Raw genomic sequence first — 22,674 nt, forward strand, 5'->3', positions numbered from 1 at the left:
CTGACTGTCCCAACGCCGCCAGGGACTGCCCGCCGACTGCCTCCGGAGCCGAGCGGGCCCCGAACCTTCCCATCCCTAGTTTTCGAACCGCACACCAGCTGCCGTGCCCCTGGCTCGACGCAGCTGGCCGGGACGCGGAACTGGTAGTTCGTCCCGCCCGCCGTTCCGCGCCCCTCTCCTGGCTCTTGTTTCCCCGCCTCTTAACGATGCCTTTGTGAGGAAGGTTGCTGGGCCTGGGGACTATGACGATCGGCTGGAAACCAGGCCTGGCCCTGTTTCAGCGCCCCCGCGTGCCAAGCCCTGGGCCGGCGTGCGGGTCCCTGCCCCTGAGAGGAACCTGGAACTTTTGCAGGCTGGGGTGCAGACGTGTACCTAACAGATGAAGAGTGTGGAGGATTGGAGGACTCAGGGCAGCACGGCACAGGTGCATGCAGGTCCCCGGTCGGACTGGAGAATGGGTGGTGGGTTTCTTGAGCTCCAGTCCCTGAGCTGGACTTTGACGTGGGTTTAGCAACCAGGAAAAAAGCCCACCTTGTCCCTGCTGCCTGAGAATACCCAGACCTTAGTCCATGGCCAGCATCTCTGGTCCCTCGGCACCCTCAGGCAATGTGAAGGTCACCCCAAATGCCTTGGGTTGCATTGTTTTCTTACACTGAGTTTCTGTTTGTTTTGAGATGGAGTTTCGCTCTTGTCGCGCTGGCTGGAGTGCAGTGGCGCGATCTCGGCTCACTGCAGTCTCCAACCTCCAACCTGGATTCTCGTGATTCTCCTGCCTCAGCCTCCCGAGTAGCTGGGATTAGAGGCGCCTGCCACCACACCCGGTTAATTTTCTTTGTATTTTTAGTAGAGACGGGGTTCCATCATGTTGGCCAGGCCAGTCTCGAACTCCTGACCTCAGGAGATCCACCCTCCTTGGCCTCCCAAAGTACTGGGATTACAGGTGTGAGCCACTTCGCCCGGCCACCGTACAGTAAGTTTCTAACCTCGAAAATGGAGTCAAATAATGGAATGACAAGGCAGATAGAAACCAGAGCATTAACGTTTTTGCGTTGTGTTTACAAACAATATGTGTTTGCTATTTTCTGTAATTGTAAGGAAATCTGGCATGGTAGAGTATCTGATAGATAAATCTAATTCTCATGTAAAATATCTAAGTATTTGTGTGTGTGTGTGTTTTGAGACGAGGTGTCACTCTGTCACCCAGGCTGGAGTGTGGTGGCACGATCATGCCTCACTGCAGCCTTGGCCTCCCCAGGTTTAGATGATCAACCCACCTTGGCCTCCCAAATAGCTGGGACCACAGGTGTGTGCCACCATGCCTGGCTAATTTTTTTTTTTTTTTTTTTTTTTTTTTTGTGGACACTGGCTTTTGCCATGTTGCCCAGTCTTGTCTTGAAGTCCCAGGCTCAGGCTATCTGCTTGCCTCGACCTCCCGAAGTGTTGGGATTACAGGCATGAACCATCACACCCTGCCCTAGGTATTCAATTTTTGATAGTGATTGTAAGTTGAAAGGTATTCCAAAGTTTGTGATTATAATTGGAACAAAGAGAACTTAAAAGTTTAAGAGAAATGTAGACATTTAATATACCTATGAGAATTATTTAAATATTAATACTTGATAAGGCAGACAACTGAAATGCTAAAGAATAAAATTAGATTCTACATGTATAAATGCAGTTGAAAATGTTTAAGAGAATTTCAGTTCATAAATGGAGCCGTACATGATTAATCAAAATGGTGGTTAAAAATGATCAGATTTAGGCTGGGCATGGTGGCTCTCACCTGTAATCTTTTTTTTTTTTTTTTTTGAGATGGAGTCTGTCACCCAGGCTGGAGTGCAGTGGCATGATGTCGGCTCACTGCAAGCTCCGCCTCCCAGGTTCATGCCATTCTCTTGCCTCAGCCTCCCAAAGTGCTGGGATTACAGGCGTGAGCCACCACACCCGGCCTCGCCTGTAATCTTAACACTTTCGGAGGGTGAGGTGGGAGGATTGCTTGAGCTGAGGAGTTTATAGATGAACCTGGGTAACATGGTAAAACCCCGTCTCCACCAAAAAAAAAAAAAAAAAAAAATTATCCGGGTGTGGTGGCATGTCCCTGTGGTCCCAGCTACTCAGGAGGCTGAGGCAGGAGGATTGCTTGAGCCCAGGAGGTCATGGCTGCAGTGAGCTGTGATTGCATGTCAGCCTGAGTGGCAGAATTAGACCCTCTCTCTCTCTCTCTCTCAAAAAAAAAAAAAAAAAAAAAATCAGATTTAGAAAGAGTAATATGGCCGGGCACGGTGGCTCAAGCCTGTAATCCCAGCACTTTGGGAGGCCGAGATGGGCGGATCATGAGGTCAGGAGATCGAGACCATCCTGGCTAACACGGTGAAACCCTGTCTCTACTAAAAAATACAAAAAAAACTAGCCGGGTGAGGTGGCGGGGGCCTGTATTCCCATCTACTCGGGAGGCTGAGGCAGGAGAATGGCGTAAGCCCGGGAGGCGGAGCTTGCAGTGAGCTGAGATCCGGCCACTGCACTCCAGCCTGGGGGACAGAGCAAGACTCCGTCTCAAAAAAAAAAAAAAAAAAGAAAGAGTAATATTAGTAATTTGTATTTTACAGCCTAAGGAAAAGTTAGGGTTTTCTGTTTGTAACTGTAATACATTGAACATGTGATGTTGAAAGTCTCTACAAATACCAGTTTCATGCTCAAAGGCTGCCTTCAGCCTGGGCGACATAGTGAGACCGCATCTCTACTAAAAATAAAAAATTAGCTGGGTTTGGTGGTAAGTGCATGTAGTCCCAGCTAGTAGGGAGGATGAGGCAGGAGGATCACTTGAGCCCGGGAGTTTAAAACTGTATGAGCTATCATCATGTCACTGCACTCCAGCCTGGGTGACAAAGCGAGACCCTGCCTCAAAAACAAAAACAAACTAAAGCTGCCTTTAAGTCTTCTCCAAGCCTCACTTGCACTGAACTTGTTCCTTCACAAATAGCGCTTCCCTTGGGCCCTGAACAGCTGCAGCCTGGCGAAAAGACCAGCGCCTTGGTGCTCCCATAGTCCCACATGTGGAAACCAGCTGCATGCAGGCTCCGGGGCCTCACACCAGATACTGAATCTGCTTTCTTCACTATTTCCAAAGAAAGCCCCTGCCCAAGTGGGTCTCAGATGCTATGCATAGGACCTTCTGACTAGCCTGTACTCAGGCAAAGTGTCCACTCCCCAGGCAGTCCAGCCAGGAAAGGTTCAGAGAGGGATTGTCAGCACTAGCTGGGTCATATCTCACTCTGGCTGGCCCCCTTTGGGGGAGTAGCTTGATTTTCTGTAAAGAGCCTATGCAGGGAGGGGAGGCAGGGGCCCCCACTGTGAAGGCCCTGGGCCCTTAAGGGTGTGCCCCTTAGCTATTTCTCTGGAACAGACCACCCCAAAGCTTGATACTTTGAACGATAGACATTTATTGTTGCTCATGAATCTACAAGACAGTGGGGCTGGGGGAGGTTCTTGTCCGTCTGCTCTCATTTTGTGCTCTGCTGCTCTAGGATGGCCTCTGAGATAACGGGCTCTCCTCCACATGGTGTCTGATCCCAGCAGGCCACCCTAGTCATGCTCACATGGGGCCTGGGCAAGGTTCCCTGGGAACTCAAAGGCCACCTGAGGCCCAGACTCAGAACTGACACATGGTTACTTCTGCTGCACCCTATTAGCCAAAGAAAGTCACTAGGCCGGACCAGATGCAAGGGCTGGGGGAACAGACTCCGCCTCTTGGTGGGAGGTGTAAAGTCACACGGCAAGGGGCCGAGATACACAAACTTTTGCCGTCTATCACACGATGCCCACTCCCAGGCCACAACTTCAGGGAGTGGTCCCAGGCCTGCTCCCACCTAGCTTTGTATGAGGAGAGGCCCCAGGTGCTCTCAAGCTAGCTCTAAGCGGCTGCTCAGTCCAGGAGGGGACTTGTTACCTGCCAACCAACAGTGTTGGCAATAGTACCCTCAGTTTGTTAGCTGCCACATCCTCCCTCCGCTCCTGAGGCCAACCTCCTAGGTGAAGGGTAATTCCCCGCCTTGCCACAGTGCTTCAGGCACCCTTGCAGACCTTCCCCCACGGCAGGAACTGGCTCAGCACAAGCATGTTCAATTCAGGCCAGTGAGGCTGGGGCAACTGTTCTTTGTCCCTCAGGCTGGAACTGCTACCAGACTGGATCTGGCACATCGTGAAGTCTGCCACCTTTGGATTGGCATTATGAGAGCTAATAAATCCCCCTTTGAAACCCCCAGAGCTCAGAGGGGCTCTCTGGGCCAGGCATCATCGATGTATTCCGTCAATATCAAATTAAATGTGTTTGGATCACACAACACAGAATGTGAGCAATGTTTCTTTCTTTTTTTTTGAGATGGCATTTTGCTCTTGTCACCAGGCTGGAGTGCAGTGGTGCATTCTCAGCTCACTGCAACCTCCGTCTCCTAGGTTCAAGCAATTCGATTCTCTTGCATCAGTTTCCCGAGTAGCTGGGATTACAAGCACCCGCCACTACGCCCAGCTAATTTTTGTATTTTTAGTAGCAACGGGGTTTTGCCATGTTGGCCAGGCTGGTGTTAAACTCCTGACCTCAGGTGATCCATCTGCCTCAGCCTCCCAAAGTGCTGGGATTACAGGTTTGAGCCCCCTTGCCCAGCCAATGTTTATTTCTTTAAATAAAATTTAATCTGCTCCCAGCTGCAATTCTACAGAGGTGGACATTCTTCTCCTTACCCACCTGGGTGGTAAAATCCTGGGGTTCTCACAAACTCAGAATATTGGAGTAGGGCTCTGGTCCTTTAGTCTGTTCTTGTCACTGCCAAGATGCCTGCCTTCCTGGGCTGAGTGTACCCTGGGACTCAGCCTCCTCATCTGAGGTGCCATCTCCTCTGCAGGCCCAAGGAGAATATTGGGAGTTGGGGGTGGAAACATATCTCCCCTGGACATCTATCTTAAATCTGTTAGTTTCCACTCCCCAACCCCTTACTGCTCACCACCCCACGGACTTGACCCTCTTCTCTCTTTCCTGGGAAGAAGATGGCTTAATGTACTTTCTTCTTGAGGCTGACTTTCACCAGCGGGCATTCACTCAGCAAGCCTGTCCTCAGGGTGGAACCCTCTCTAGCCCACCGGGTCCCAGGACACTGCAGAACCAATCCATCTTGGTCCCTGCCCTGGGTGAAGTCCTGTCTCCAGTGGACCTGATCTTGTTGGATCTGGGCTGCTTCTGATGCTAGAGAAAGGGGAGGAGGGGGTGCTCTAAAGTCACCCAGGCCCAGCTCTGGGTTCTGGCCCTCTAGGCAGGTCACACTGCCTCTCTGAGCACCTGTGGCCTCATCAGCAGAACAGGGGCAGGCCAGTTCCTAGGTCCCTGGACGGTAGTGAGGATGGTGGAGGTGCGTGAAGGGCCAGTGCAACGTTGGCACTCAAGAATCCTGGCCACTTCCCTAGCCAAACGCACACTGACAGTCGCCACTCAGTCTTGGGGGTTCCCTAGGTGAAGCCACCTGGATGCCGGCAAAGGGTGGGGGTTCCAGATTTCCACATCCGTAGGAGTTCTGGGAGTTCCAAGAGGTGGGCACCAGGAATGCCTTGTGCTAGGGAAGTGCTAGAACCTGGGCCGGGGTGGCCAGATTTCGCTTATAAAATTGCAGGATGCCCAGTTAAGTTGAATTCCCGATAAGGAGAGGATACATTTTTAGCATAAGTTTGCCCCCACGCAGTAACTGGGCGTCCTGCCTTTTTATCTGGCAATCCTTTTCTGGGCAGATGGGGGCTAGGGAGGGAGAGAGGTGCGGGGGCAGGTGCAGCGGGGCCAAGGGGGTCCCGGCCAAGGAAGAGGAGGCGCGCACCGCGGGCCGCACGCTTTATTGGGGCGGTGGGGGTGGGGGTGGCCCGCAAGCGGCTGGGGCGCGCTCTGCCCGGCTCAGGCGGCCTCCAGGCGGCGCGCGGGCCCCGGTCCGGAGCCTCCCTGCTGCAGCGCCTGCAGCCTGCGCTCGCGGCTCCGCTCCAGCTCCAGCCAGTGCTGCGCCTCTAGCTGCGCCTGCAGGTCGGAGAACGCGTCGGCGCGGGCAGGGACGCCCCCCACCGCCTCCCGCGCCCGCCTCTGAGTAGCTCCTGGCTGCGGCCCGGAGCGGATCTCCCCGCCATCCCCCCCTCCTCGACGCCGGTCCCTGCGCGCCGCGCCCGCCATCCCCACCCGGCCCCGGCTTTCAGTCGCCCGGGCTCCTCCCACCAACCCGGACTCACGCGGGGCTTGGGGCCCGCGGCCCGCGGCGCCGACACGTGCAGCAAGGCCGCCTGCCTGCTGCGCTCGGCCGCCCTCTCCGAGATCCTGCGCCGCAGCTGCTGCACGCGCTCGTCCTGCGAGGGCGCCTCCGGGGCCGCCGCAAGGGCCTTCTTCTCCTCCCACCTGGCAGGCGACGCGGCGGCCTCAGAAACAGGCCGCCGGGAGGCCCAGGCCAGACCCATGATGCCACCTGTGTCCAAGCGACGCGGGGACAAGGAGCTACGCGGCCGGAGAGGTTCACCGGAATAATTTAGGACACACAGCGAAGCCCAGGGGCCGCGGTGTGCTCCCAGACAGGACCACCGCGCAGGGGCTGGGGGTGGGGGGTCTCCAGCACTTCTACCCTTTTGCTCTTTTTTTCTTTTTAAAAATTTTTGTTGTTGTTGTTTGTTTGTTTGTTTGAGGCAGGGTCTCACTGTCGCCCAGGCTGGAGTGCAGTGGCACGATCGTGGCTCACTGCAGCCTTGACCTCCCAGGCTCAAGCAATCCTCCCACCTCAGCTTCCCAAAATGCTGGGATTACAGGCGTGAGCCACGGCGCCTGGCAGCTTTTTAAAAACTTAACATTTTTTAAAAAAGGTATTACAGGTGTACTAAGTATATGCATAACTGGGGTACAAATGTGAAAGCCCCCTTTGACCTCACACTCTTTTGTCTCTTGCCTGGAGGTACTCCCTGCTAACGCTGTGGTGCTATGGTGTGCATCTCCACAGGTATCTGCAGACATGGCCCTTGATCCTTCTGATGGTATATATGGTTCCCTGCTGGCTTTGGCGTCCGGAGACCTCACAGCTTTGGGGTATTTGCATGTGCTGTTCCCCTGTCTCCACCACTCTTGTCTCACTGTCCAGGTCGCCCCTGGTGAATTTATGGCCTGGGGCCTGAGTGCATTCCTGAGCCCTGCTCTAACTTTTTTAGCAGGAAGTAGACCTTTGGAGGCACCCTGACACCAACCAGGCTGCATCTGAGCTCTGCCAGGCCGTGGCCAGCAGCTGGAAGTGAGAGCTGTCCAGGTGTTTGCCACCTTGGGGATCTGGTGGGCAGCCAGCCAGCCCTGAACAGCACCAGCAGCGGTTGCCCTGTGCGTCCTCTGAATTGCAACCAGAGCAGCAGCCCCTCCAAGGACCAATAGTGAAGGGTTCTCTTCCATCAGCAATGATTAGTCCTTCCTTCTGTCTTCCCTGTCATCCACCCCACCCAGTCCCACTCAGAAACTTTCTCTGGAGCCCTGTATGCCAGGCTCCAAACAAGGCTCTGCTACAACAGCTGGGCCTCCCTGGGAACTAGGCCAGGGTCCAGAGACCAGCCTGACCCCAGGGCCAGGGGACATGCCTGCCCATGTCTGACCTGGTTGCCAGGGGATAGCCACAAGGGGCTAAAAAACATCACCAGACTGTCCCCCCAACAAGTAAAAAGGCATCTGTATGTGTGTGTATGCACATGAGCTATCTGCCACCCTCAACTAGATCCTGGTTTAAAAAGAAAACAAAAAAAATTACAGCAGCAGTCTTTAAAAAATGTTAGCCAGGCTGGGCTCACGCCTGTAATCCCAGCACTTTGGGAGGCCAAGGCAGGCAGATCACGAGGTCAGGAGTTTGAGACCATCTTGGCCAACATGGTGAAACCCCATCTCTACTAAAACACAAAAAGCCAGGCATGGTGGCACACTCCTGTAGTCCCAGCTACTTGGGAGGCTGAGGCTTGAACCTGGGAGGCAGAGGGTGCAGTGAGCTGAGATTGTGCCACTGCATTCCAGCCTGGTGACAGAGCAAGACTCCATCTCAAACAAAAGACAAAAAAACACAGTTGGCCAACAGTCTTTGGACACCTGGAGAAATGTGAAAAAAAAAAATGAGATATTTAGATGATGTTGGGAATTTTTTTCAATTTTCTATTGGTGTCAGGGTGCTGTGGTTTTATGTAGGACGATCTTTTTTTTAGATGTATGCTGAAGTGTTTAAGAGTAAAGTGCCTGATTCCTGCAGCTACTTCCAAATGCTTCTGCAGACATAAATAGCTAGCTGGCTACGTGAAGCACATATGGCGAAAGGTTGGACCCATGAGCTGGGTGCAAAAATGACCGCATCTAGGTCATGGCATCTAAGCCATGGAAGCAGAATTTTGCACCATTCCCATGTGCCTGGAAGTCACCTAATACAATAATAGGGGTGAGGGGAGTTATGGCAAGGAACTTCCTGGGCAGGAGGGTGGCGGGTTGTTTCAAGGAGACCCACCCAGGAGGGTACAAGGCAGGCTTACTGCTCCCTGTCCACCCAGAGGCACCCTCCCCAAGCCCAGTACCAACCTCAAGGCTGCGGATCTCCCCATGGCTGCACGGCACAGCGAGATCTGCTCCACCGTGTTCTGCAGTTCCTGGCTCTTGGTGCGCTTGCCCTGAATGATTTGATCCCGCTTTTCTTCTTCCTTGCGCCGCTGATTCTCTTTGAGCAGGGCCAGCCGCTCCCGCAGCTCCACTATGGACATCTCTCCTTCCAGGCCATAGCCAGGGGTCTATGGGGTGGTAGGGGAGGCCCCAAGCTGGGCCCTGATGCTTCCCACCAGGATCCCTCCCCTGCTCCATGGGCCTACCCCTTGCCCACCTTCCCTCTGCTTCAACACTGCTTATGAAACATGCCCCCAGCCTCTCCAGCCTGGGCTCTGCTCTGCAACGCTATACCTTGTGTGGGTCTGCACGTCTCAGCTGGACTGAGGCCCCTCCACTGTGGCAAGTCCCAAATGGAGCTCATGACTATCTCCCCAGCCAGGCTTCGGGGCCTGGGGCAGACAGCCGATTGCACTCTCCATGGCCTTGGGGCTGGGCCAGGCCCTGCAGCTGGCTCCCCGTGCTCCTCTGAGGCCTGGCCCCTCCCCGTGCTCCTCTGAGGCCTGGCCCCTCATCATGCCTTCTCACACGGGCTTCCAGCAGACCCTCCTCAACCTCCTGCTCCATCCAGCCTCCATCCAGCCTTTGAACACCTGCCCTCTCCCTACACTGCCCTTTCCACCCTGGCCCTCCCTCAACAGGCAGCTCCTAAGTGGTCTCCTCCGTGAAGCCCACCTTGGCCACCCCCAGGGGTTACAGAGGACTGGCTCAGTGTCTGCCTCACCTGCGGGATTGTGAACTCTTAGGACCAGACCCAGGCCCGCGCCACATGGGTGCTAAGTCACAGAGGGTGGCAGGCCAGGTTTCAGGTGGTGCAAGACCCACCTGTGGCGCTGGTGGGAACCCTGGAAACTGCCTCCCATGGCAGTGCCAGCACGGAGGCTCCCTGAGGCATGGGCCTATCCAGGACTGTGTCCTCACCTGGGTCAGGTCCACGAGCTTGCCCTTGCGCGTGGGCTGCGTCTCGAGTGCGCGCAGCTGGGAGATGAGTTCACAACGGCGCCGCTGCTCCTCCTGGGCCGCCTGTGCCCTGCGCCGCAGCAGCCCCCGACTCTCCTCAATCACCTCCTGAACTTGGGGGCCAAGCCAGGAGCTGAGGTGGCCGGTGGGTGTCAGGGCAGGCGCTGGACAGGGAGGCACCTCCCCCAGGGTTCCCCAGCCAGGCCCCTGGCCTCAGTGCGGCCACTTGGGAGTACCTCCCTTAAGGGGCCCCGTGACCCTTGACAGCTATAGTAGCTGGCTCAGGAAAGGGTGGTAGCCCAGCACCTGAGTGGGGAAGAACGGGGCCGGGCCAGTGACACTTGGCTCCTGACTACCTGTCTGCCGTCGGCCCTTCGTGAGCTTCGTCTGGGCGGCCTTGACGTTCTTCTGCCCCTCTATCACCTGCTCCACCAGCTGCTTCCTGGACCTGTCCTCCCGGAGCCGTGTCTCCGCATGCTGCAGCATCAGCTTGGCCATCTGCTCAGACGGGGGACCTGCCACAGTGAGTGGGTCTGCACCGGCTTCCCTGCCTGGTCCCGCCCCGGCCCAGGCCACAGCATGAGGTCTGAAGGTAGACCCGGTCCCTGCCTTTGAATCACCCCCGAACCCAGGTCTAAGCCCATTCACTCCTGGCGGGGCTTTGGAGGTTGGGCCTGCTGGGGAACTTCCACCTCACGTCCTCTCCCTTCCTCCCAGCGTGGTCTTGGGGGGTACCTTCCTGCATTTGACGCCACCCAGTTTGTGGTACTTTGTTGTGGTAGCCCTAGAGACCCAGTGCACCCAGTAGCAACGTAAGCTGTTCACAGTGGAGGGAACCAGGGTAGGCAGCCCGGGGTAGGGGGGACGTGGAATACTCTGTACTACCTTTATGGCTTTTCTGTAAATTTAAAAATTGTTCTGAAATAAAAAAAATAAAAGTTTCTTTACAAATTTGGTAATACGTTGTATGGAAATAGGAGGTGAAAAAAGTGGGCACCAAAAAATACCAAAAGTCCCATCTCAGTCAACCAGACAATGAGCAAAGAGAGAACAGAGGCGGTCCACACCGGCCCTCCGCCCCCAGCCACAGCGCCAGGGGCCACGGCACGGAGATGGCTGGGCACCTCAGGCTGGGAGTGTAGAAGAGGGCGGCAGTGCCTCCGGGCTCTTTGGGAATGTGGAATCAGGGAGGCAGCAGCAGTCCACAGATAAGGCTCCCGCTTGGGAGTAAGACACACAGGATGCGAAGTTCTGCCTCTGCCACCCTGGTAGCTCCCTGGCAGCGGACAAATCTTGGGCCTCTCTGGGTTTCGGTTTCTTTGCGGGGAAATGAAGATGGCCACGCCCACCTCCTCAGGTGCACTGGGTGCTGGGCCAGCACCCAGCAAGGGCTCAGGAAAGAGTGTCCCCATCAACCACAGCACCAGCCTCAGCACAGAATAGGGAGTCGGCAGAGAGGAATGAGCAGAGGAAGAAGGAAAAGAGGCCCACAGGCCGGGAGTGGTGGACAGGGATAGGTGTTTGACAGTCTATGAGTGTGTGGTCACTGGGCCAGGCTCACAGTAAGGCGAGGGTTCCCAGGCAGTAAGCAGCGGAGAGAGCAGCCTCAGAGCCTGAGTCCAAGGTCACACGCCAGGCTGGGTCCACTCAGACATCAACTTTGGACCCACGGTCCTGCCTGCCGTCACTCAGGGGCCGGGGCAGCCACATGCATCCTTGGGCCTGCTGTGGACGTCCCACCAGGTTTCCCACACATTCCCTCCTCCTTCCTGCCACAGAGCATGGCTTGCACTGGCTGCTTACTAAGCTCACACCAAGCCCAAGCTTTCAGTTACCTGCACCGGCACCTTCAAAATTAAAAGGAAGGGAGAACACATAGAACAGCATTTCTGTGACCAGAATCAAGTGGAAAAAAGATGCAAGTGCTGCTTGATGAAACAATCTGCCTGAAGACTTCAGTAAAATGTTCTCCCAGGGCCAGCTGCAGCGGCTCACACTTGTAATCCCAGCACAAGGCTGAGCAGGGAGCATTGCTTGAGCCCGGCAGTTTGAGACCAACATAGTAAGACCCTGTCTCTACAAAAAATACAAAACTAGCCAGGTCTGGTGGCTCATGCCTGTGGTCCCAGCTACTCAGGAGGCTGAAGTGGGAGGATCATTTGAATCCAGGAGGTTGAAGTTACAGTGAGCCATGATTGTGCCACTGCATTCCAGCCTGGGAGACAGAGCAAGACCCTATCTCAAAAAAAAAAAAAAAAAAGTATTCAAAGAATGATTACCCATGACAACCAAAACATGAAATGTCATTGCTTACCCAGGAGTTTAGTGTTGATACTAGTACAGCTATTCTGGGTTAATGTCACAGTGATAACAGATTAAAAAACAAGTTATTGGCCGGGCACAGTGGCTCATGCCTGTAATCCCAGCACTTTGGGAGGCCGAGGTGGGCAGATCACCTGAGTTGGGTGTTCAAGACCAGCCTGACCAACATGGAGAAACCCCGTCTCTACTAAAAATACAAAATTAGCTGGGCATGATGGTGCATGCCTGTAATCCCAGCTACTCGGGAGGCTGAGGCAGGAGAATAGCTTGAACCCGGGAGGCAGAGGTTATGGTGAGCCGAGAGCATGCCATTGCACTCCAGCCTGGGCAACAAGAGTGAAACTCCGTCTCAAAAACAAACAAACAAACAAACAAACAAACTTTTTTTGTAGACACGGGGTCTCACTATGTTGTTCAGGCTGGTCTCGACCTCCTGGGTTCAAGTGATCTAGCCACCTTGGACTCCCAAAGTGCTGTGATTACAGGTGTGAGCCACCGCATCCAGCCGTAATTTAAAAATCTATCCTTTTCCAGCCCCATTGCTAGAGTACTTTAAAACTGGTCACTGTAGGCCAGACATGGCGGCTTATGACTGTAATTCCAGCACTTTGGGAGGCCGAGGCGTGTGGATCACTTAAGGCCGGGAGTTCGAGACCAGCCTGGCCAACATGGCAAAAACCCCATCTCCAAAAAAAACCAAAAAAAAAAAACCCAAAAAAACTGGTAACTGTTGAAAAAAACAGAAAAGCACCCAGATAGGGAACTTAATACTGGCTTCTATGAGGCACGGAGGTTCCTTGGAGAATAACTGAGTCTATGTGTCTTAAGCAGAGAACATTCAGGTAGGCCCCAAACATCTCTCCTCTCAATGGAAAAGATGCTTCCAAAGACTCTTGAGCAGTGTCCAAAGGTCAGAGGAGGAGACGAAAGGGTGCCCATGGGTCAGGTTGTGGTACTAGAACCTCAAGCAGAAACAAAAGTTACAGTTCACTAAAACACATTGAGGCTGTAAAAGCAATCAGTCCAATATAAGCTGCATAAGAAAAACTAAAACTCTTTTTACTTCAAATATTTAGTGCCACCTAATCTAGTTAATTTAGTAAGAAAAAGTATTAGTCACATGAATGCGTGTAGCCGGACATCCTTAGACCAGGAGAGAAGCCTGATAATCCCTCTGTAACCTGGTGTGAGAAGAGCGGCATTTTCTTTTTTTTTATTCGAGACAGAGTCTCACTCTGTCGTCTAGGCTGGAATGCAATGGCATGATCTTGGCTCACTGCAACCTCCACCTCCCGGGTTCAAGCGATTCTCGTGCCTCGGCCTCCTGAGTTGGTGGGATTACTCAGGAGTAATTAGTTGGTGTGCCACCACACCCAGCTAATGTTTGTTTGTTTGTTTTTAGTAGAGATGGGGTTTCACCATGTTGGCCAGGCTGGTCTCGAATGCCTGACCTCAGGTGATCGGCCTGCCTCAGCCTCCCAACGTGCTGGGATTACAGGCGTGAGCCACCACACCCAGCCAAGAGTGGCATTTTCTAACTCCAAACACAACACGAGAAAAGAATGTTAAATTTGAAGACATAAAAAGAATATTTGCATGGGAAACACACATCATAAGCCTCATATACAAAGTCTAATGACAAACTGGAAAAAAAGCAATCTGCAACAATATATTATAAAGATTATTTTTCATAACATATAAAGAACATCAGGCTGGGCGCAGAGGCGCATTTCCATAATCCCAGCATTTTGGGAGACTGAGGCAGGTGAATCACTTGAGCCCAGGAGTTAGAGACCAGCCTGGGCAACAAGGTGAAACCACGTCTCTCCTAAAAAGGTGGTGCACGCCTGTAGTTTCAACTACTAGGGAGGCTGAGGTGGGAGGATGGTTTGAGCCTGGGAGGCAGAGGTTGCAATCAGCCGAGATCATCAGCGACAGAGTGAGACCCTGTCTCAAAAAAGAAAAACTGTGGGTGGGTACAGTGACTCATGCCTGTAATCCCAGCACTTTGGGAGGCCAAAGTGGATGGATCACTTGAGGTCAGGAGTTTGAGACCAGTCTGGCCAACATGGTGAAACCTCATCTTTACTAAAAATACAAAAATTATTCAGGCATGGTGGTGTGCACCTGTAGTCCCAGCTACGTAGGAGGCTGAGGCAGGATAACCGCCTGACCCTGGGAGGCAGAGGTTGTACTGAGGTGAGATCAACCCACTGTACTCCAGCCTGGGCAATGGAGTGAGACTCCTTCTCAAAAAAAAAAAAAAAAAAAAAAAAAAAAACCCAAAGAAAAAACAACAAAAAAAGAAAAATTGCTAAGAGAGTACATTGTAAGTGTTCTTACCATAAATAAGTATATGAGATAATGCATATGCTAATTAGCTTGATTTAGCCATTTCACAATGTATTTGTATTCCAAAAGATCATGTTAGGCCAGGTGCGGTGGCTCACGCCTGTAATCCCAGCACTTTGGGAGGCCGAGGTGGGTGGATCACGAGGTCGGGAGTTCAAGACCAGCCTGGCCAAGATAGTGAAACCTCATCTCTACTAAAAATACACACACACACCAAAATATATATATATAGCTGGGCATGGTGGCACATGCCTATAATCCCAGCTATTCAGAAGGCTGAGGAAGAGAATTTCTGAAACCCGGGAGGCAGAGGTTGTAGTGAGCCATGATCACACCATTGCACTCCAGCCTGGGCGACAGAGCAAGACTCTGTCTCAAAAAGAAAAAAAACAAAAAACAAAAATTAGCCAGGCATGGTGTGCTCACCTGTAGTCCCAGCTACTTGGGAGGCTGAGGCAGGAGAATTGCTTGAACCCAGGAGGCAGAGGTTGCAGTGAGCCGAGATCACACCACTGCACTCCAGCCTGGGCGACAGAGCAAGCTTCCATCTTAAAAAAAAAAAAAAAAAAGGCTGGGCGCGGTGGCTCACGCCTGTAATCCCAGCACTTTGGGAGGCCGAGGTGGGCAGATCATGAGGTCAGGAGTTTGAGACCATCCTGGCTAACACAGTGAAACCCTGTCTCTACTAAAAATACAAAAAAATTAGCCAGGCATGGTGGCAGGCGCCTGTAGTCCCAGCTACTTGGGAGGCTGAGGCAGGAGAATGGCGTGAACCTGGGAGGCGGAGCTTGTAGTGAGCCGAGATGGCACCACTGCACTCCAGCCTGGGCGACAGAGCGAGACTCCTTCTCAAAAAAAAAAAAAAAAAAAAAAAAAAAGAAAAAGAAAATAAATAAATAAATAAATAAATAAATAAATAAATAAATAAATAAATCAGCCAGATGCGGTGGCTCACGCCTGTAATCCCAGCACTTAGGGAGGCCAAGGCAGGCAGATCACGAGGTTAGGAGATCGAGACCATTCTGGCTAACGTGGTGAAACCCTGTCTCTACTAAAAATACACAAAATTAGCTGGGTGTAGTGGTGGGCACCTGTAGTCCCAGCTACTCAGGAGGCTGAGGCAGGAGAATGGCGTGAACCTGGTAGGCGGAGCTTGCAGTGAAATGAGATTGCGCCACTGCACTCCAGCCTGGGCGACAGAGCAAGATTCCATCTCAAAAAAAAAAAAAAAAAGTTATATATCATAAATATATTCAATTGCATTTGTCAAGTTAAAGAAATAAAGAACCAAAAAAAAGTCAAGGAAATGAAGGTCAAAAGTGCAATAGAAAATGGACAAAAGACACGAATAGACGGTTCATAGAAATAGACACAGAAATCACTTATACATATGGACATTTGCTCAAATTCACTGATAAATAAATGAGATGGAAATCAGAACTATACCGAGATACTATTTCTCACCCATGAAATAGGCACAAATTCACGAATTCACCTGGTACTCTGTACTGGGGCATGCGGATCAGACCCCTCTCACACTTTGGGGGAGTAAGATGGTAATAAAAGTACCAGGGAGACGATTGGCAATATTCAGTAAAACCACGCGTCCCAAACGAGGACTCCCGCATATCCAGTTACTCTTTGGTGTGACATCTGAAAGTGTAACTTCCTCTAGAAGTTTATCCTGAAAATCCAGCTCTGCAAAGGTGAAAGCCTTGCACATTATTCTTTGCAGATAAAGCAAAATGTGACCTTTTATGTAACAAAAAAGGAAAGGAAAAAGTACATATATACAAGGGTGTTATTTGCTTTGAAAGACGGGAAAGGCAATCCAGAAATTCATGAAAGGAAGGACCTACAAAGGAAGATGGAAATGGATTGTAAGTTATAGACTTACAAGAGGTGAGACTTCTCTGAGTCTACCTTTTCACATTGTTTGGACTTCATTTTTATGTTTGTTTGTTTGTTTTCTTTTTGAGACAGCTACACTCTGTTGCCCATGATGGAATGCAGTGACATGATCATGGCTCACTGCAACCTTGACCTTCCAGGCTCAAGTGATCCTCCTACCTCAGCCTCCTGAGTAGCTGGGACTATGGGCACGCACAACCATGCCCAGCTAATTTTTGTATTTTTTATAGAGACGGGATTTTGCTATGTTGCTCAGGCTGATCTTGAACTCCTGGGCTCAAGTGATCTTCTGGCCTTGGCCTCCTAAAGTGCTGGGACTACAGGTGTGAGCCACCACGCCTGGCCTGACCTTCATATTTCTTTTTTAAAGTAAAAAGGAAAGAAAAGGCAGACGTTAAAATTGAATACAGACACAGACAAAACTATCAAAAGAAACAATCTAAGTGATCTTTGATCAAGCCCCTGACCACAGGCCTGCAAAGGGATACGTCCCAGGAGAGAGTATACAGGCTGGCCTCCTGGGGCTGAGGCTCCCTGCTGGTCCAGGCCACTGGGAGGCCCACTGGAAGGAGCAGGCACTCTCGGGGAACACAGGCTGAGAGTGCCTACCTAGGCAGTGTGTCCTTCGAGGAGGAAGAGGAGCCGGGACCGACACATCAGTAGCTTCTACGGGGGTGCTGTGGACACTCGGCTCCGCTGCCAGTCCTGGCCCTGCAGCTCCCAGTGGGCACACAGCTCAGCTGGCTGCCCCATGCCCAGCTGCCCCGCATGGCACCCACCTGCTCCTTCTGCTGCTCCACTCTCTGCTTGTTCTCCTGCATGAGGCTCTGCCGGGCCAGGACGGCCTCCTCATGGCTAAGCTTCCCTTGCAACCGCCGGCACTCGCTTGCAGCCAGCTGCTCTTCCCGGTCCTTCGCCTGCATCTTCTTTTGCCACTCAAGGAACTCAGAGAAGTCCCCAGCCCCATCCACGAGCTTATCAACCCTGGGCAAAGAGGGACAGAAGCACAACTTGGGGTTCCTCCCGTGATGGAGGCTACTGGGTGGCCACAGATTTTCCTGGGGGACAGTGGCCACGCAGGCGTGGGCTGCTACTCCTGACACCCAGCTGCATGGCCTGCCCTTACTCCTACCCCTGACCCACAATCCACCCATCAGCCCCATCCACTCACCCCTCCCTTCATCCACTTGTTTGTCCAACTGTCTGTCCACCCACCAACCCTGTGTCCGTCATCTGTCCATTTATCAACCTTCTGTCCTCCACTGGCCTGGCCACCCTTGCCCCTCTGCACCATCTGTGTGTCCACTCTACCATCTGGTCAGGCACCCATGCTCCCCCCACAGCCTGACTTGCAGACAAGGAAAGACATGACCACATTGCGTGGGGTAAGCACAGGGGTTCGCAGCCCTGGTGGTCTAGGAGATGCGGGGGGGCATCGGGAAGGGGTCCAGAGAGGAGGTAACCCCAAGGGAGGTTTGGGGTGGGTCAGGCCTTTGCTAAGTTCCTCCACCCCCATTCATGCCCCTCCATGAGCCGGGATGATCTTTGTAAGGTGCACCTGTGACCCTGACACAGTCCTGCTTGTCGCCCCTGCTGCTGCAGGACCACAGCCTGTTGTGACCCCTGAGCCCTCTCCATGGAGCTGCCCAGCCCCCAGGCCCCTCGTCTGGGCCTTTGCTCCCAAGGGTGATGCTGTGGAAGGCAGGTGGGGGGCCTGCCACCCTTCACCTCTGCAGCTCTTGCTCCACCTGCCGCTGGTACAAGGCCCCTTCTCGCAGGATGGCTGTGGCGTTCAGCTTGACCGGGACGTTGTCTGGCTGTGGAGTGGGGACTGGCTGTGGTGGGGACTTGAGGGGACCTTTGGGAGCAACAAGTGACCCTCCTGCCCTCATGCCCTTCATGCCTACCCCCTGCCCGGGTGCCCTTTACACCTACCCCCTGCCCGGGTGCCCTTCACACCTACCCCCTGCCCTCATGCCCCTCATGCCTACCCCCTGCCCTCACGCCCTTCACGCCTACCCCCTGCTCTCGTGCCCTTCACACCTACCCCTTGCCCAGGTGCCCTTCACACCTACTCCCTGCCCGGGTGCTTCCCTCTCCCCCAGAGTGGGGCCGTCCTTGAGACTCTGGGTCCCCCAGCTCAGGACATCTGAGCCTCTAGGGACAGAAAAGGTCTGGAGGGGTGGGTGCCCAGGGACAGCAGCCTGACCATCCAGGAGAATCCCTCACCCTATAGAAGGTCAGCTTCGGAGTCTTTCGGATTCGGGGTGGGAATTGAAGCCGCAGCTGCTGCTTGGAGCCCTGCAGGAGTCAGGGCAGAGCTGGCTGCCTGGCACCTGTGCCTGCTGGGTGCCCCCAAACACACACCAGGTAGATGCTGGCCCAGCACCCTGGGGAGGCCTGGCTCACTCCTCTTCATCCTCCCCGCAGCTGCCTACTCCTACCACCACCCCAGGTCAGCAGCTCTGTCTTCCAATGCCCCCCAAACCTTGCTGGGGTTCCACCCAGGTTGGAACAGGGAGGGTGCAGGGCCTGTGGGCCTGGGAACAGTGGTTTCTAGTCAGGACAACTTGGCCTCAGGGCTCAGTGACTCTCTTCTCAGCCACCCCCAGAGCTGGCGTCTGGCTGGCCCCCATGGCCTCTCTCCAAGCTTGTCTGCTCCCGGCCCAGCCTCCAGCTGCTTTGCCAACACACCCCAGGTGGGCACTGCAAGTTGCAGTGAGTGGAGTGGCTGCAAAGGCCACCCCTCTGAGCACTCAGCCAAGTCGGCCCCGCGGCATTCACCATGCGGGCTGCCCACCGCGGGTCTGCCCTCACGGTGGGACCCCTGCCACCCAGTGGGGCCGTGCTCCTGAGTGAACCCCGCCAGGCACAGTCTCTCCTGTCCTTGTCGCTTTGCTTTTTCTTTATTGGCAAACATACCTGGGTTTGTTTTTTCCTTACAGAGGCATGAAATGCTCGTCACAGAACATCTGGAGACACCAAGAGGCAGCACCTGCAGGTGCTTTCCCGTGAGCTTCCTCCCAGGGGATGTGGATGCGCATCTACACCCGCCTGCTTAGGGGCCACACCGCAGTGGGCTTAAGGCGCACTTTCCCAGTGTTACTGAGAATCCGCCCCTCCCTGGCCCTCAGTGGTAAAAGGCTACGTAAGTGGTCACTGCGATAATGTTGGGAGGAACTTTCTGATGGCTTGAGAAGATGCCACCTCGATGATGGGTCTTGAGAGAGCTGGGTGGTACCTGCACTGGCTCCCCGCAGGACCTGGGCATGGCGCAGCGCAGTTCCTCAATGTTTGCCCTCAGCAGCAGCTCCTGCCACAGTGACATGGCGGCTCCAGTTCCACCAGCCTCTGCCCAGTGTCCTCCAGGCCATGGGAGGACGAGCTTCCACCCAGTCTCTCCCCTCTTGCCTCCTCCTCCCTCTCCCCACCCCACCTTCCCTTCATACATCCCCCACATGGGGTCTCTGGGAAGGCAGGGGTCGCACACAGCTCACCTCGGCCTTTCGGCGGTTGTGCCTCTTGACCGTCTCCAGCTGCTGCTGCTCCTTGGGTGGCTGGTAGGTGCTCTGGGGGACCTGTTGAAGTGGTGGAAGAGCCTGTGGCCAGCAGCTACAAGTGGGAGGGGGCCCAGGAATGCCAGGGCCAACAGCTTGGTGGATGTAGGTGAAGGGGAGGGTGGTGGCAGCCTGCACTGGAGGAGAAGCAGGGCTGGAGCTAACACTGCTAGGTGCTGGTGGGTCAGTGTTGGAAGTAAAGGGAAGGAGGTCAGGCTGGTCATTGGCGCGGGGTCTGGAGCTTGGCCGGGGATGCGGTGGGTGGGGTAAGACGTGAGCCAGCAGTACCAAGGGCGCACCATCGGCCAGCATGGGATGGCCAGGGTGGGTAGGAGCAAGAGGGCAGCCAGTTCCCTTGACACTGGGAGACAGGCAGAAGATGGCTGCCTGGGCAGGAGAGGCTGGGAGAATATCACAGATCCCTGCAAAGTAAGCTGTGGGGAGGGGACACTGCAGAAGACAGGGCAGCTGGACCACATCCCCGAGTCCAGTCACAAGAGGCTCCGATAACATGGCCGGAGCTGTGTCCATGGAGGAGCAGGAGGAGGCCGGCCCAGCTCCAGACCGCTGTATCTACCCTCCTAACTCCATGCCTTCTCCCTTGCACATCTAACAGTCATGGAAAATCAACTTTTCCAAACCTAAAACCCTCATCTTCCTCCAACCAGCCCTCCCTCAGCCTCACTGACCACAACTGCTGTCCAATCCTCACCCATGCCTCAGAGTCCTCCTTGTCACCTATCTCTCACACCCACATTCATCTCCTGCCCACCTGCTTCAAGACATCTCCACAAACTGCCTCTCACCACCCTCCTTGGCCACGGCAGCTGGAGGGACCCTGTGTTGGTGCCAGCCTGCCTCAATGTGTCCTGTCTCTGCTCCCTCCAGTGCATGTGTCACCAGACTGGTACCCCGCCTTCCCTCTTCCCTGCCTCACTCCACTCCAGCCCCTCCTGGCCGCCCTTAAACACTTGACGGGGGGTGGGCACCGCCCCGGGCCTTTGCCTGCACCTTGCTCCTGCCCAGGATGCTCTTCCCTGAGACACCCCATGGCTGACTTGCTCACTTCTGGATTTTTACTCCATGGCATTTCTTGGGGGGCCTTTCCAGGCCACACAATCTAGAATCACAACCGCTCCAATGCTCATCTCCTTTGTCTGCATCCTTTTGTCTCCTCAGCATTTATCACCAGTTAATACAACATATGTTTTACTTATCCTGATTTTGTCTGCGTCCCCCACTGAAGTGCATGCTTCATGAGGTCACAGTGCCTGGCATACACTTGGCACTCTGTAACTATCTGTTGGATGAATGAATGAGTGAATTCCAGTGGGCCCTCAACCCTGAAGGGGAAGGATGTCTTAGGCATGGGACAGGGTAGGGAGGGTAGAGTATAGTTTCAGCACAGCCACCCTGTGGATGCAGAGAAGGTACATGTCCACCAACATCTCACAGATTGTACTGAGAAGCACACAGCTATAGAGCATGGGAGGGCATGGTGAGGGCCCAGGCAGGGGCTGTGCTTGGCAGACAGACAGACACACACACACACACACACACACACACACACACAGAGAGAGAGAGAGAGAGAGAGAGAGAGAGAGAGAGAGAGAGAGAGAGAGAGAGAGGAAGCTGGCAGCATGACCTGAGACAAACACACTGAGCCCTGAGGAGATGGGGTCAGAAATGCTGAAGATTATACAGATGGGGCAACTGTGGGATTGCTCAGCAACAAGGTCTCTGATCATCCATCCTTCATCCACCTCCATCTAATCATTCATCCATCTGATCATCCACCCACCCACTCACTCACCCACCCATCCATCCGTCTATCCATCTATCCATCCCTCTATCCATCCATCCATCCATCCATCCATCCATCTATCCATCCATCCATTCATCCACTCATCCATCCATCTACTTATCCTTCATGAAGCCAACAATCCATCCATCCATCCACCCACCCATCCATTCATTCACCCACTCATTTATCTACTCACCCATGTGATCATCCATCTATCTATCCATAATCTAATCATCCATCCATCCATCCATCCATCCATCCATCCATCTACCCACCCATCCATTAATTCACCTACCCACCCATCTGCTCATCCATCTAATCACCCATTCATTCATTTGATCATTTATCCATCCATCTGGTCATCCATTCACTCACCTACCCACCCATCCAACCATTTAATTATCCATCCAGTCATCCAATCCATCCATCCATCCATCCATCTACCCACCCATCCATTCATTCACTCACTCATTCATCTACTCACCCATGTGTTCATCCATTCATCCACCCATAAACTCATCTAATTATCCATCCACCCATCTGTCCATCCATCTGTCCATCTATCCATTCATCCATCTATCTACCCACCCATCCATTCATTCACTTACCCATTCATCTACTCATCCATTCATCCATTTGATCATCTATCCATCCACCTGATCACCCATTCACTGACCCACCCACCCACCCACCCAACCATTTGATCATCTATATAATCATCCATCCAATCGTCCAATTATCCATCCATCCACCCATCCACTTATCCTTCCATGCATGCATTTATCCTTACATTCATTCACTTATCCTTCCATGTGTCCGTCCATCCATCCATCCATCCATCCATCCATCCATCCATCCATCCAGTCATCCATCTATCCATCCACTTATCCTTCCATTCATCCATCCATCTACCAACTCATTCATTCATTCACTCACCCATCCATCTACTCACCCATCTGTTTATCCATCTACCCATCTGACCATCTATCATCCATCCATCCATCTGATCTCCATCCATCCACCCACCCATCCTTCCATCTGACTATCCATCTATCCATCAACTTATCCTTCTGTGCATCCAACCATCCATCCAT

The 22,674-nt window shown here is 53.4% G+C and overlaps 1 protein-coding gene and 1 long non-coding RNA gene across 2 annotated transcripts in view; one reads left to right on the top strand and one right to left on the bottom strand.

The window, feature by feature from the left end:
• LOC105483852 (cilia and flagella associated protein 99) overlaps positions 1-22,674 on the bottom strand; it is a 72,918-nt gene that overhangs the window by 21,955 nt on the left and 28,289 nt on the right. The window contains exons 7-16 of the mRNA XM_011744875.3: positions 19,717-19,797; positions 19,461-19,532; positions 18,449-18,520; positions 17,948-18,036; positions 16,999-17,203; positions 9,991-10,132; positions 9,596-9,747; positions 8,597-8,802; positions 6,253-6,415; positions 4,742-6,046 (exon numbers count right to left, since the gene is read on the bottom strand). Coding sequence (XP_011743177.2) covers positions 5,930-6,046; positions 6,253-6,415; positions 8,597-8,802; positions 9,596-9,747; positions 9,991-10,132; positions 16,999-17,203; positions 17,948-18,036; positions 18,449-18,520; positions 19,461-19,532; positions 19,717-19,797 — 1,299 coding nt within the window. The 3' untranslated portion in view covers positions 4,742-5,929. The remainder of the gene's footprint in view (positions 1-4,741; positions 6,047-6,252; positions 6,416-8,596; positions 8,803-9,595; positions 9,748-9,990; positions 10,133-16,998; positions 17,204-17,947; positions 18,037-18,448; positions 18,521-19,460; positions 19,533-19,716; positions 19,798-22,674) is intronic.
• LOC139362462 (uncharacterized) lies at positions 137-4,748 on the top strand. The gene is made up of 3 exons (XR_011621570.1): positions 137-424; positions 845-970; positions 4,165-4,748. It is a non-coding gene; the product is annotated as an uncharacterized lncRNA (long non-coding RNA).

This window comes from Macaca nemestrina, chromosome 3, assembly GCF_043159975.1.
Source record: "Macaca nemestrina isolate mMacNem1 chromosome 3, mMacNem.hap1, whole genome shotgun sequence".
Classification (NCBI taxonomy): domain Eukaryota; kingdom Metazoa; phylum Chordata; class Mammalia; order Primates; family Cercopithecidae; genus Macaca; species Macaca nemestrina.